Source organism: Cetorhinus maximus, chromosome 15 (assembly GCF_964194155.1).
Source record: "Cetorhinus maximus chromosome 15, sCetMax3.hap1.1, whole genome shotgun sequence".
Taxonomy (NCBI): domain Eukaryota; kingdom Metazoa; phylum Chordata; class Chondrichthyes; order Lamniformes; family Cetorhinidae; genus Cetorhinus; species Cetorhinus maximus.
In genome coordinates, this window is record NC_135893.1 from 24,663,191 (window position 1) to 24,678,350 (window position 15,160).

Sequence of the window (15,160 nt, forward strand, 5' to 3'; positions counted from 1 at the left end):
GCAACAAACGAGAACCATGTGCCTTCAGATTCAAAACTTGTTAAAGGGTGTGTGCAGCAGTCTTCTTGGATTTGGAGTGAGGAGGAGCTGCTTTTTTTGCATGGGGAGCTTTGTTGGACCAGGGGTGAGGAGGCTGAGCTGTTGTATCGAGCTCGGGTGGGGCTGTCCAGGGAGGTTGGACATGGCTGTCCATTGAAGGGAGGTCAAGTTGTGGTGGACCTAAGAAGGGTGAGGCATGGTTGTCTGAGGGAGGGAGGGAGGTCAGAGAAGGGTCACGGGGACAGAGGGAGGGAGCTGGACGACAGAGGGAAGGCCAATCTCTACCGAAGGCAGCACACAAGCATGACAGAGAGGAGGTCAGGGGTGATTGAGGGCATGTCAATGGTGAGGCTGGGAGAGTTGAAGGTAACTGAGGGCAGGTCAAGGGTGCTAGAGGGAGGGTCAAGGATAACTGTTAGCAGCTCAATGGTGAGGGTGGGGGGGGACAGCTCTAGCTTGACAGACAATTGATCAAGGGTTGAAAAGCAGATTACTGCGAATGCTGGAAATCTGAAAAAAAAGCAGAAAATGCTGGAAACACTCGCCTGGCCAGACAGCATCCGTAGAGAGAGAAGCAGGATTAAGACCTCAGGTTGGTGACCAGTTGTCTCCAGCATTTTCTGTTTCCACTTTAATTGATCAAGGGTTTTGTTGGGTGGCTCGAAGCTCATGGAGGGCAGGGTCAAGGGTGGATGGAGGGAGGGTCAGAGGTGACAGAGACAGGGTGCAGGGTGATGGCTGACAGCTCCAGAGATCCAAGTGTGGCAGGTGGAGAGGGGGTGACAGCAGCTCAAGTTCCAAATCCTACTCTCACACAGGCAGAATGCTGCTGCTGCCTTGCAGGGAGTGGGTGCCTGTCTGGGTGCTGTTTAAATATGGCGCCTGGACCTCGGACTACCTTGAGGTAACGCTGGGGTTGATGACTTGCTGCCTGCCCCTGCTATGCAACTGGCTGGGGCCCCTCGACTGTGCATGTGATGGCAGGTGGTCAGCCATCCCGCCTCCAAGCGGAAGTCCCGCTCACTTCCGGTCCCGGCTATGGGAACCCTCGCCGCTGTAGCCAGATTCCTCCCATATTTAGAGAGAAAGAAACTGAGAAAGAGAAAGAAAAGGCAGCGAGAGGAAAAAATTTCCATTCCTTCATAATTTCAGATAACAAATGAAAATTAAGCTCGAGTTTTTCAAGCTTTGAACTTCTGAGGCTTGGAATTTAATACTGATAATTTTCTAAATGAATTACTTGCCTGGAATTTTAATTCAAGACTTTTGACGCCATCTGTTCAAAATAAACAGAGCCTCCCCTGATGGTGCTACAGATTTATCCAGTAACTAGCTGACTGCAGGCTGCGAGGGTCTCCCACTCTGAAGACGGGTCAGATGGACTGGAAACGTTAACTCTGTTTCTCTCTCCGCAGACCCTGTCAGACCTGCTGAGTTTTTCCAGCATTTTCTGGTTTTGTTTCAGATTTTGAGCGTCTGCAGTATTTAGCTTTTAACTCACATTTTGTCCCTGATCTCTGCTGAGTTAGCTGACTTCGGCTTGGGAGCAGTCAGCAGTCAGAATAGGACCTATTCTCGACAGTTCTGTGCTGGAGAGGGGTGGAGGGGGGGTGGGGGGGGAAAGAGTGTGGGGCAGTGGCACAAATTAATCAGGGTTTCCAATCTGGATATTGGAAATGTGTATGATGTGAGTGAATGGGCTCAACTGTGAAGTCCCCCAAGGTCAAACAGCCTAACTGAGAGTCATGGTCTAAACACCCAGAATTTGTGGAACTCTAGTCCAGGGCCTAGTAAGGGGTCAGGAGCTTGAAAAGCGGAAGAGGAAAAAAACAGAAGGTGGTTATAATGGGTCTTTGGGAAAAGCATATCCTCTAGGAGAGAGAAGCCACCAGTCTAGCAGAGGGCTCAGAGAGAGGGGGTGCAGTTCATCTACCAGCTGAGGGGTTTACCTCCAACAGAAACAGCAGCAGGCAGTTTGAAGTTAACATTGATTGGATTGATGTGGCCATACTGCTCAGCAGGCAATGTGGACCCTGCTGACTGACGGCCTGCTTAATAACATGAGGGCCGCACTGACAGGCACAGGAGGCCTGGGTAAATCATCAACAGGCTCTAAGGAACGACGCAGAGTCAGGTGTCAGAACTTGTTTGAAAGAACTGGTGAAGAGTCACAGGCTGTGGAAAGTCAGGAAAGTGTCTTATTAAAAACAATTGTGTCAGGGCTGCCCGAGCTCGGGATGATTCAACGGCCTGTGCTTCTGAAGGTGTGACTTTAAATCAAGGGACAAAAACTGTTTCCTATTGTTTCCAAAGTGATTAGTGCAGGACAAGGAGCATGGGTCAGATACAGGTTAAAGCTCCCTCTAAACTGTCACGTCAAACACTCCCAGGACAGGTGCAGCACAGGGTGAGGTACTGAGTAAAGCTCACTCTACACTGTCCCCATCAAACATTCCCAGGACAGGTATTAGCACCAGTTAGATGCAAATTAAAGCTCCCTCTATGCTATCCCATCAAACACTCCCAAGGCAGGGACAGAACAGGTTAAATAAAGAGTAAAGCACCCTCTATACTGTCCCTTTAAACACTCAAAGGGCAGGCACAGCATGGTTTATACAAAGTAAAGATCCTTCTACAATGCTCCCAGGGTTAGATACAGAGTAAAACTCCCTCTACACTGTCCCATCAAACAGCCCATGGCAGGTACAACATGAGTTAGATACAGGGTAAGATCCAAGTGCACTGTCCTAATGGGCCCACAAGTGTTTCAATGTTTATTGCTCTTCTGAAGTACTGGAGTTGCCAACATTGGACAAGCTCCAGGTGCAGAACCTATGGCCATCGTCTGCCCACGGCAAACTGAAAATATAAATGTGGTGACAACTGACCCGCTGGTCACAGAGGACAACACAGCTCCATAAACAAAGCAAGTGATTTCTCACAGTGCAAAGCTCTGTCAACCTTTGCAGTTATCACAGTCTTTTATACAAAGTCCCATTGACAGAAAAAATACTGGATTCTGAACACATCTGAGCGAGAACAAATCACCTGCCATATTCAATCATGCTTTTTCTCCCTTTTCCCTAGGAAGCAAGACAAAGCCATGGCAATGGAGGCAGAACTATTCCAGTATTCAGTGCAATAGTGAAAGCCCTCTAGTAAAACTAAAGGGATAATGGGTCTTCACTGCAGGGATAGTGATGTGATAAGGCAGTTTACATACATTGGAGACAGCAAATGGGCCGGGTGTTGAATGTGGGGGAGATGGTGGGTTTGGATTACAAGGGCTACATTGAGTAATTGCACTATGCTGTTCAGTAGAACATGGATCCATGTCTGTAGCTCCCCACATGCAGTTCCTGGCCACCAGTTGTGTCATTCAGAGATGATGGCTATGATGCCCTAGACAATGCCTTCCCTGTTGACATCCCTCTCTATTTGCATGTAGCCTCACCACTGGATTCTGCCCAAATGGAATAACCATAGGTTCTGTTTTCTTGCCATCATTAACTCAATTCATTTTCCATCCCCAATTTTCCCCCTCTCCCCTGAAGGTACTGGCTCCTCCGAGGGTCTGATAGATGTCAAGGTTGGAGTTGAGTCTGACCTTTGGAGCAGCACAGAGGAAGCTTCACCTTAAAAGCCTCTAGGCTGAAAGAGACATAGGAACAGGAGTAGGGCCGTTCAGCCCCTCCTGCCAATTCCAGGAAGCTTTCCACCTCTTCGGAATGGCTGTCCAACTGAAAACAGCAAATATCCAAACTGATGCACTTGGGGGTAATCTGGTCCAAGATTGTGTTTTATTTATATTTCAAGTTTGCCCTGTGGAGGTGATGTTGGCCCTCAGAAAGGGGAGGAAAGTGGTGCAGGAGTGCGGGGGCATTGAGATTGCTGCCAGGCTGTGATGATACATGGTTTTACACTTGTGTTTGTTGCCCGCTGTGGAGATTGCATTTGATACGCTGTGGAGCTCGTGTGTGACAGAAGTTGTGTCCTGATCTTCATTACACCCCCATTACAACTTACTCAAGGCTAGGTTAGACAGATTTTTGGTAGACAAGGGAGTCAAGGGTTATTGGGGGGGGGGGGGGCGGCAGGCAGGAAAGTGGAGTTCAGACCATAACCAGAACAGCCATGATCTTATTTAATAGCAGAGCAGGCTCCAAAGGCCGAATAGCCTACTGCTCGTAAGTCCTATGTTCCTACAACAGTGATTACACTTCAAAAAGCATCTCATTGGCTGTAAAATGCTTTGGCATGTCCTGAGGATGTGAAAGGTAGTATATAAATGCAAATGCTTCTTTGTTTTTTGGGCTGTGCTGAGTTCAGGCAGGGAGTGAAAGGAAGTGACAGATAGATTCACTTATCCCAAATTTTTGGAGGGCTGGTTCTGATGATGCTGAGGATGGGATACTCGAGGAGCAAGCTGTCCAGGAGGGAAGGATGATCTGGGAACAGGCTGGCCTCTGACTCCGAGGACACTGCGTGATATGAGGGGACCTGGAAGATTTGTGAACGGCCAAGCCATGAAGTGGGTATGGGTTTAGGGAAGGGACAGTAACTGCAGGGATGTTGATGGTGACGGTTACTATACTGCTGGGTGAGATTGCTGACAGGTGCCAGGTGAATGGAGAAGAAGCTTTAGTAAAAACTGACGGAGCCTTACTAGAAGTGCGAGTCCTTTCCAGCTCCTTGATCCTGGCTCGTAACTCAGCCAGTGCTTCACGCTGTCGCTGAATGATCTCCTCATGTCGGTGACCTTTGCACTGTGCCGCGAGCATCACGACTTCAGAGTTCACCTTATCCTGCAATTATATATTTGAACAAGAAACATCAACACTTTAGTTTGAGCACTGTATTGAGAGAGTTACTGATGTAGGAATGCTGCTCTAAACAACAGAAAGGCAAAGAATAAGACTCGAGAATGTACCACACGACAACAGGATTTCACTCTTCCTAAGCCATCAGACTTCATTTGTTTTACTTTGGCAGGTAATTCTTCAAAAATAAAAATTGGGCGGGATAACCAGGCCGACATATGATTGTGGTGTAGATAATGTGTCATGGATCCTATCCCCAAATCACTTGTGGACATATTGAACTTTTAAGTAAGACATGTGTTTTTTTAAAAAAGGACATAGAAGCAAAAGCTGGCTGAGACTGTAAGGTAGCCATTTGCTAGAAAATTCCCATGTGGATTATCTAACCAACTAGTTCAGAGACAACGGAATGTTGCACCTAAAAGGTGTGAAACAGCCTACTTCAGACAGAGGCACTTCAAAGGAAAAGATAGAATGCAAACTGAACTGTCATCTCCTGTGGTTGCGGAGATAATGGAAAATGGTTACCATCTCAGCCGAAACCACCTCCTGTTGAGTTATACCCCAGACTGTGAACATGAACTGAGTTTGAAAAGAAAACAGATCTGGGCGAAAGACATGTTTGATTTTCCCATCCAGGAATACACAAGGGGTTAAAAAAAACAACTGCTACCCTAGTTCTGTGTGCTAGTCTGGTGTGTGTGTGTGTGCTCAAAAGGTCACAGCTGAAGAACACTAACTGGGCATCCTTGCAACTTGCAGGTAAAAAAGTCCTCCATCTCTGATTGCTGGAAGCAAGTCACAAGTCAGCAAAGACACAGTCGAAAAGGAAGCAGGACAACTCCTTTCAGCTAACCTGCAGAACCAAGGATTTCCAACCCAACTGCTCAACTGGCAAAGTCAGTGTTACCGGAATCACCCCAACTTAACAGATGCAACCATCTACTCCTCACGGCAAGCCAAAGGACTGATTCGTGCATCCTTTAGTTTTGGACTCAATTTCTCATTTCTAATCTGTGTGCATATGTGTTGCATTTTTATTATTTTTTCTTAGGTTTTAGTAACTAGTAAACTCACTCTTTCTTTGACTCAAGAAAGGCTGGTTAAATTGGCTCCTTTTAAAACATAAATACACCTGGGCAGGAAAAAGGTAGGGGCCCTTTTTGAATTAACCTTGTTGCGACCAACCGAGGGGGTTGAATGAAGAAAGGGAGCCAGTTCATCCCTCCTCACCTGGGATCATAACAAATTGGGGAAGCCTCGCCCGGGGACCGCTCGTAACAAATGGAAGCTGAAATTGCTGAAAATGAATTGCAGGGACGGGGATTCGCATTTGTCTTTGCAAAGCAGCAGAAAATTAATGTTTCCACTGACATGACTTCTTATATAACTGTCATAAGGACAGAACTGAAGTAGGGAGGTGGTGGTGGGTGGGTGGGGGGTGCAGTAGGGGGAATGAGCCAGGGTTCCCACACTTGATCACAATCCCAATGGAAATGGATCATGGTGGAGCAGAAACACCAGCACAGACCAGTTGGGCCAAATGGCCTGCTTCTGTGCTGTAGGATTCTACCAAATGTACACATGTGGACATGAGGTGACGATAAGGTGAGCCCCACTCCGGTTGTGTAACTGGCTAACACTCACTAGATGCGAGCTCTCTAATTGCGTCACAAAACCTTACTCCAGGAAATATCAAAGCCTTTTAGACAAAGGGAGAAAAGGCAGAAATATAATTCAAAATAAATTTACAAATAATGTCCAGTCGAGAGAGAGGTTTCCAACAGTTGGAAGCTTATAATTTTACAGTAGCATTGAGGATTAATGGGACTGCAAGTCTCTTGGTGACATAACTGTATGTTTTTACATAGTTTTCACCACAGGCCCCAGGGTAATAAAAAGCTCTCAACACGTCCCACACACTTGGAGGGGTGGTGGGGGGGGGAAGGCATTATCTCTTCAAGCAGCGGCTCTCCCTGGCCGTTGTGAAGCTTAATTCACCAAATCCTTTACACATTCGATCAAATTGAAAGGGGGAGAAAAAAATCTACTGCAATTAGTAGGATCGGGAAGCAATTTAAATAGACGAAGGCAGGGTTAACGCAAGAAGTGAAGCGCACCATTAATAACACTGTCAGAATAACAGAAGCAGCAGGGCACTGCAGCATGAATCTCAAACCAACCAATCAGCCAGATTTACAAAGAGCTAAAAGGCTATAATCTAATACAGAAGGAAAGAGCCTTTTTCCTGTCTGATAATCTCTGTATTTATACAGTAGGGTTGCTTTTCAATGCAATTAATGATTCCTCCACCCCCGCCTTACCCAAACCAGTGAATTGGCTCAATTCATCAGTGAGGATAGCACCAGCTTAAGGGGCACTGAAGAAGGACGCCTCCCTGTCTCTCCATTAATCGTGCACTACCAGAGACATAGAGCCCCTGCCATTTAACTGCGGAATGTCACTGACCCTCTGGGTGCGTGGGAAGTATTAATGCAGAAGTGAGCCACAGAACAGAAAATTTGTTCCCCAGCTTCCTCAGTACCTGACAGAACTTATATTAACTGCACGTTCACGCTGCTGAATGTTTACTCGGCTGTGTTTCCAGAAGGTAATTAATTCTCTTGGCACCGCAGGATTTTTTTCCCTTCTGTCTTGTGCGCTGTCACATATCATGAGGTTGGCACTTTAATTTCAGTGATGGACTACCTGCCAGCAGCACAGAAGGCAGATTCAAGAATGAAATAAACTCTGGCAGTTTCAGTGCATCAAGCGAGCAACATTAATTCTCCCCTTTCCCAACGCTTTCCCCTTCTCCCCAGCTGTTGCTGGGTCATGCAGGAGGCCAGAGCAACAACGCGCATTTATTTTATTGGCTTTAATGTCCCAAGGCTCACAGGATCATTATCTGACACTGAGTCACATGAGATTAGGACAGGTCAACAAAAGCTTGGACCAAGAGGTAAGTTTTGAAGAGCGTCTTAAAGGAAGCAGGTTTAGGGAGGGAAATTCCAGACCTTAGGGCTGAGAAAGCTGAAGGCACAGCCGCCAATGGCGGGGCGATGAAAATCAGGGGTAGGTAAGAAGGCAGAATTGGAAGTGCGCCAAATAGCGTCAAGTAAGCCAAGAGGCTTGTAGGGCTGGAGGAGGTTACAGAGACGGGCATGATATGGAAGGATTTGAAAGTAAGGATGAGAATTTGAAAAATGTAAAGCTTAGTAAAGGTAATGTTACTGCCCAGATCAATGGAGGCAGTGTGAACAGGCAAAATGCTCAACTGTTGATGTTCCAAATTAATTTTCCAATTTGCTCAGTTCTGATCCCATCAAGGAGAACTAAAGAGCCAGGCCTATTTGGGATGTGCCAATCCTCACAGCGTCCTCGCAAGAGACACGATTACTAAATAACGTTAAGCCTTAATCACAATCTTGTGAGAGGGCTCTGACCTGAAACCTTGGGATTTTTCACAGGAATTCCAAAACTGAGTGATTCCTTGGGTCAGCACTTCTGCACTTGTGCATCTGGCTGGTCGCATCCATGCATGCACCTAGATTTTGAAAGCAGCACCATTGCAACAGATGAGTCATTGGAAAAGTTTACCGTGGGGTTTGAATGTATGCACACCGTGATGCTAAAAAGGCAAATACCGCTTCATAAAATTGCAGTGCAAAAAGGTCAACTGCAGGAGATATCGGGGCCTGAATTCAATATTGCCTGATAATATGATGTGGTCAGCGGGCTGGATTCACACAATGGGAGAGAAAGGGCGGAGGCCCTAAATCTGTCCTTGGGCCTCATTGGAATAAATCCAGTGAGTCCCAGGTGCCAACTGGGGGCATCCAAGAAAGTCACAGGTCAGAGCATCTGAGTTTCAGCGGTCCTAGACACCGCAGGTAAGTCCAGGAATGGAGGAAGGTAAGTGAAAGGTATTGGGGGGATGGGCAGTAAAGGGGCAATGAGCAATGAGCCCAACCTACAACAGCTACAGCAATGTGGAAGGAGCAGAAACATTCCTACTTCTCCAGTTTCCACTGGGCAAGTTAACGATTAACCTCATCCTCCAAAGACTTTGGGTATTGGGATTGACTCGTGTTCGCAGGGACGCGATGTACAAGCCTCTGGATAAGGGAGGAAAAACCGTGCCCGACATCACCCTCACCCTGATGGCCACCTTTGTATGTGGCTGCATCAAATTGTGCGCAGATCCTCAGTACGCAAACACCAAGTGTCACTACGTGCTGAGGTTCTACCTGTCCCTGGTGTTGCGAAGGATGGGTCTGGCCACACTGCCGTGGAACGCTCCAAGCAGTTGGACCACCTGCCCCGTGTGGAAAACCTTATGCAGAGAAACACCTTTGACCACAAGTCCATCAGGCAGTGGTCTGCACATAACGTCCTAGAGGCCCTGAGGGAAAAGGAGATGGTGGATCCTGTCAGATGATTCCCCAAGCAGACTGTCAAAATCATTTGGCAGAATGCCTCATTACCTGAACTTTCCAACAAGCATCAAGACGTAGCTTGGCTGGTGGTGAGAAAGGCCCTCCCCATCACATCCTTCCTACACGCCAGGAGTCTCACCCCCTCTGCACGTTACCCTGGCTGTGGTGGGGACGAGACCATTGTTCACCCCCTTGTGGACTGTGCCTTTGCAAAGAAGGTCTGGAGAGAGATGCAGTGGTTTTTGTTGAGGTTCATCCCAAGCAGTTCTGTAACACAGGACTCTGTGCTCTACGGGCTGTTCCCAGGGACACACACCGAGACAAACATCAACTGCAGCTGGAGGATCATCAACTCGGTGAAAGACGCTCTTTGGTCTACCCGAAACTTGTTGATCTTACAGTGCAAAGAGTTGTCCCCGACCAAGTTTTGCAGACTGGCACATTCCAAAGTCCAGGACTACGTGCTGAGGGACGCACTAAAGCTTGGGGCAGCCGCCGCAAAGGCGCAATGGGGAAAGGTTGCAGTCTAAGACCTGGCTGGGCTGGGAATTGTATAGATCCCTCGGGCTGTACAGCTCACAAAGATTGTACATAGTGAATACTAAATGTATCATAATTGTATTGAAGCACCTCAGAGTGCAACATGATCTATGCTGATAACTCGAATACCATTGCACTGTCTGACTGTCTGTAATGACCATATTGAAATGTCTGTAATAGTCACTGATTGTATTGAAGCACCTCATTATCTATGTGGAAAAGTTGAATACGATTGCACTTTTTGTGATGGCCATTTTGAAATGTTTTGTAATGTTCTTTCAGATATTTTATGAATAAACTATATTTTTCCAAAAAAAGAAATTGGGATTGACTCGTCAAATGTAAGAAAGAACATAGCCCTGTAATAGAGAAAGGAAGTCATGTCCTCCCTGTCAATCATCCCCCGCCTCACCAAAAGACCCTCCCTCGCCCCAGCTACCCCTCCTTCAGCTCCCCCTTTTGTGTCCAAATGTTGTCCATCCCTTCAGTCTCTATAAAGCCCAACTCTGTCCAATATGATGAGAGAGACAGAAATAGAAGCCAGCATGACAGAGCAGGCCAAATGCCTGACAATAAGGAGGCAGCTTGAGAGAGACTGGACAGCGAGGCAGGACTTAGCGAGGTCAGACTTTATTGTGGCTCACGAGCATGGCAAGGTGCGTCACACATGGAGACCTGTTTCAAAGCAAAGTGCTTATTATTATGTAGGTAAATACAGCAAGCGTTTTCTGTGTAGTTAGATCCCACAAACAGCCATGAGATGATGAGTGACCAGTTAAATTAAATTGCCTGTGAAATGCTTTGGGATGTTGTGAAAGGCACTACACAAATGCAAGCTCTTTCTTAATCTGTTTTGGTTGTGATGTAGGTGGGCATTTTAGTGGAGCCAAGGGAAGGTCTTTGTGGCTTAGTAGGTTGTGGCCCTGCTTCAGAGCCAGAAGCGCTGGGTTCAAATCCCATTCTATGACCTGTTGGCCAAGGAAGGAGTGTTCATGCTGCAGCTCAAACAGGTAGATAACCTGTCAGGTTGATATCTGTTATCACCATTGTTTGATAAGCCTGCTAATCATTCCAACACTTCCCCAAAGAGGAAAAAAGTGGGTGTGAAGATACACAACAAACTATGGATCCAAGCATGATTTTTCTGGTGTGAGTCAACTAGTGATACCCTCAAAGGTTATTACTGGTATTTGTTACACTCACATAAATTGGGTGCTATGGTGATAAGAACAGCTGTTATTTTGTAGTAACAGGGCTTCAATACATTCAGGATATTTTCAGGAAATAAAGTGTAGATATCAGGAATTAAGCGTAGTTGCTGGGAGCCAAGCAGCTCCATGGGAACTAGGTACAGTTTCTAGGAGTTAAGTGGATTTACCAAGAAAGGAAGATATTGAGAATGCGGTGAAAGTTCAAAGTTCAGTACACCTCAGTAGTAGGGAAAGGAAGTACACGTTCAAAATAACAGTCACATTTAAAACTGACATCAGCCAGCTTCATTAACACAGGACAGATTTAAAATTGATGTCAATTCATACAGAGTGATCAACATGTGGCATGGACCCCCATGTGCACAGGCTAGTGACTTGGATTCCTAGAGAGAGTTTGCATTAATACAATGTTGTTCACAACCTCAGGGTTTCCCAAAGCACTACACAGCCAATTAAATATTTTCAAAGTGTGGTCACTGTTGTCACAAACTTCCTGCCCGCTATGTTGGAGGCTTAGGAGGAAGTATAAAAATAACTTATGTTTACACAGCATTTTTAACACCACCTCCAAGTCACACACCATCCTGACTTGGAGTTATATCTTTGTTCCTTCACTGTCGCTGGGTCAAAGTCCTGGAACTTCCTTCCTAACAGCACGGTGGGTGTACCTACACCACATGGACTGCAGCTGCTCAAGAAGGCAGCTCACCACCACCTTCTTGAGGGCGATTAGGGATGGGCAATAAATGCTGGTCCAGCCAGCGAAGCCCATGCCCTGTGAATGGATTAGAAAAAAAAGTAACATCCCAAAGCATTTCACAGGAACATTATAAAACAAAATATAACACTGAGCCACCGGTGACCAAAAACTTGGTAGTCAATAAGCAGTACTTTAAAGGAGGAAAATGAGGTAGTAAGGCGGAGAGGTATAAGGAAGTTATTCCAGGGTTTAGGGCCCAGACAACTGAAGGTGAGACTATCAACGGAGCAGCGATTAAATCGGGGATGCTCAAGAAGCGAGAATTAGAGGAGTGCTGATATCTCAGAGGGTTGTGGGACTGGAGGAGATTACAGAGATAGAGGGCGGGCATTTGAGGGAGGGATTTAAAAGGATGAGAATTTTAGAATCAAGATGTTGTTTAACTGGGAGCCAATGTTGGTCAGCGAGTGGGGTGATAGGGATACATGACTTGGTGTGAGTGGATATAGAGAGAATGTTTCCTTTTGTAGGGAAAAGCATAACTAGTGGCCATCAATATAAGATAGTCACCAAGAAATCTAATAGGGACTTCAGAAGAAACTTCTTCACCCAAAGAGTGGTAAGAATGTGGAACTTGCTACCACAGGGAGCGGTTGAAGTGAATAGTAAAGATGCATTTGAGGGGACAAGTGTACGAGGCAGGAGGGAATAGATGGTTACAATGGTAGATTTAGATGAGAAAAGATGGGAGGAGGCTTGATTGGAGCACAAACAGCAGTATTGCCTGGTTGAGCTGAATGGCCTGTTTCTATGCTGCGTGTCCTATGTAATGTAATCCTTGGATGGCACTGAGCTAGCTTATTTCAGCCAGTTGGAGGTGCTAGTACTGGCCTCGGTGCTCCTGCTAGTGGATGAAAAACCAGCCAGAGTTGCTGTTCGTGATCATTATCTAATAACGCCCACTAGAAAACTCAGATGTGCAGATGACAGGTGGGGACAGGACCAGGATTAACATGATGCCTGTCCTGCTCAACAGTCTGTGACGCCCAACTGCCTAGGCTCTCATTCAAAGGACAAAGAGTTTGAGGGTGATTGGTGCCTGTACATCTGGGCTATGGCAGGGAGGCAATGGCTTCAGTAGATGAGGGGATTAAATCGGGGCTGGGGATGAGATTAGGCGGTGGGGGGTGGGGGAGGGGGGGGCTGTTGAGGGGATGGTTTTTATCTCTTTTGGTTACCCAATGTTAGTGCCAAACACTCCTTGGTCTGTTACGCCGCAGTTCAATAAAGAGTAATGCTCCCTCTACTGTGTCCATCAACCACTCCTTGGTCTGGTACAGCATGGGTTAGATACAGTGCAATGCTCCCTCTAGCTGCCCGTCAAGATGTCCAAGGTCAGGCACAGCACAGGCTCGATGCAGAGGGATTCTCCCTTTATATTGCTCCTGGGTCAGATACGGGACATGTTAAATGCAGAGTATAGGCCAGTTTACTATGACCCAAATATATGCCTCTGCTGCATACGGCATCAATGTAACATTTTTCCTCTTCCACTCTCGTGGTGACCCTGAGAACTGAAGTGAGATTGCCAACTGAGGGCAGTTTTATGCTGCAGGCCCTATTAAACACATTGAGCCAGTCCCAACCTGGTTTATGCTGGATATGTGAAAGCAGGAGAAAAGGGAAGAGAGATTTTAATTCAGATCCAGGAATAAAAACTCAGCATTTGAAGGCTGTGGAGAATAACCTCAGCATATTTCTCCCCTTGGGCAGATCATGATGGGCGAGTCAATTTCTAAAAAGACATAATAAAGACCTCAGCAAGAGTGAGTGTGCCTTGCTTGGATGATTTCCTGCTGTTGCATTAATGATAGTGTCTAGACTGATACATTTGAGAAAGCAGGCCTGCATTTTAACAGGCTTCTGAATACGAAAGCATGAAACACATACTGGAAGGCAGCGTTTATGCCTGCAACAATAGTCAAATCCTCCCCCATGGTTGAACAGTGCCACAATAGAAGGGGGTTGAACAGAATCTTTGTAAAACAAAATATTACAGATGGAATCTGATATAGGAGCACTAAATGCTGGACAAAGTCAGCAGGTCCAGTAGTATCTGTGGAGAGAAACAGTGTTCATATTTCGGGTCGACCTGAAATGTTAACTCTCTCTCTCTCTCCCCAGATGCTGCTCAACTTGCTGACATTATCCAGCATTTTCCATTTTTATTTCTTCCAAGGCTTGTTGCCTGCCTGCCTCTATCTGCAATAAGACCACAAGGGGCTGGAATTTCAGACCCGTCATGTTCGGGAATGGAGGCAGACAGGGCCTGAAAAAGCCGGCACCGGCCAGCATGCTGGCTTCCCGATCCCATTCCCGGCACTGGCCATTTTTGCCGAGGTGGGATACGGGTCGGCAAGGCTACGTACCCACCCCCACGGATCAGGCAGCTGCTTAGGCTCATCAAGAGCTCTGTTAAGGACACTGAAAGGGGGTTGACTGAGGTTTCCAGCTGGCCATCCAGTTTCCTGATGTGGCAGGGGGTGAGGGCACTGTTTAACTGCCTGGTGTTGGGTATCCAGTGGCGGGCCTGAGCAGCCAACACTCCATGCAGGCCTACAGGCCCTTCTTGCCTGTGTGTAGGTGCAATCAAAGTCCGCCATGAAGGGGGATACTATCCTCTGCACCCACCCCCCCTCCACGCCCTCAATCATCTCCCCTGCTCACAATGGTGGCGTGGCTGCTGAACCTGGTTTTTTTTTAATTTAAAATCTTTGGTGAGAAGGTGCCTCCATTGCTGAAGCACCATCTCAGTGACTTACTGTTTACTGCAGCCAGCTGCTCCTCTCAAGTTGGAAGACCTCTGCTTGGCTCTCCAGCTTCAAGAGCCCGCCTGCCACAGGGAACCTACCTCGATGTCAATTTGTGCTTTTGTGAAAATCCTAAAGATTAACCATTTCCCCCTGGGGTCGGGTCCAGGACCCGGAAACAGTCCTGACTCCTGATTCCCGGCCCTGGAGGAAAAGCTCAGCCCAAGTGGACAAAGTTCCTCCCTAAACCTCTCCAACTCACTCTTTCTTCCTTTAAGATGCTCTGTAAAACCCATCTCTTTGATCAAAATCTGACTGCCCTATTATCACTTCATGTGGCTTGGTGTCTAATTTTGCTTTCATAACACTCCTATGAAGTGCTTAATTGGAACGTTTCATCACATTAAAGGTGCTATGTAACTAACTTCTTGATGCTGTTTGAGTGGGTGTAGCGTTCTGGGTTCCAGTGTTCTCAGTGGCCACTTTCTATAGACCTTAGAAGTTGTGCTTCTAGGTTAAAAAAAAAATTGGTTTTGTTATTCCAACCCCCTCCATCCTGACACACAAGGTTCCTCGACAATGTGGTCCTCCTTTCTGTCCC

The 15,160-nt window shown here is 46.7% G+C and overlaps 1 protein-coding gene across 1 annotated transcript in view; it reads right to left on the bottom strand.

Moving 5' to 3' along the window:
* The window catches only part of fhad1 (forkhead-associated (FHA) phosphopeptide binding domain 1), a 125,542-nt gene that overhangs the window by 47,864 nt on the left and 62,518 nt on the right, over window positions 1-15,160 (bottom strand). Inside the window, exon 24 of the mRNA XM_078559254.1 lies at window positions 4,706-4,844. Within this exon, the coding sequence (XP_078415380.1) occupies window positions 4,706-4,844 (139 nt within the window). The remainder of the gene's footprint in view (window positions 1-4,705; window positions 4,845-15,160) is intronic.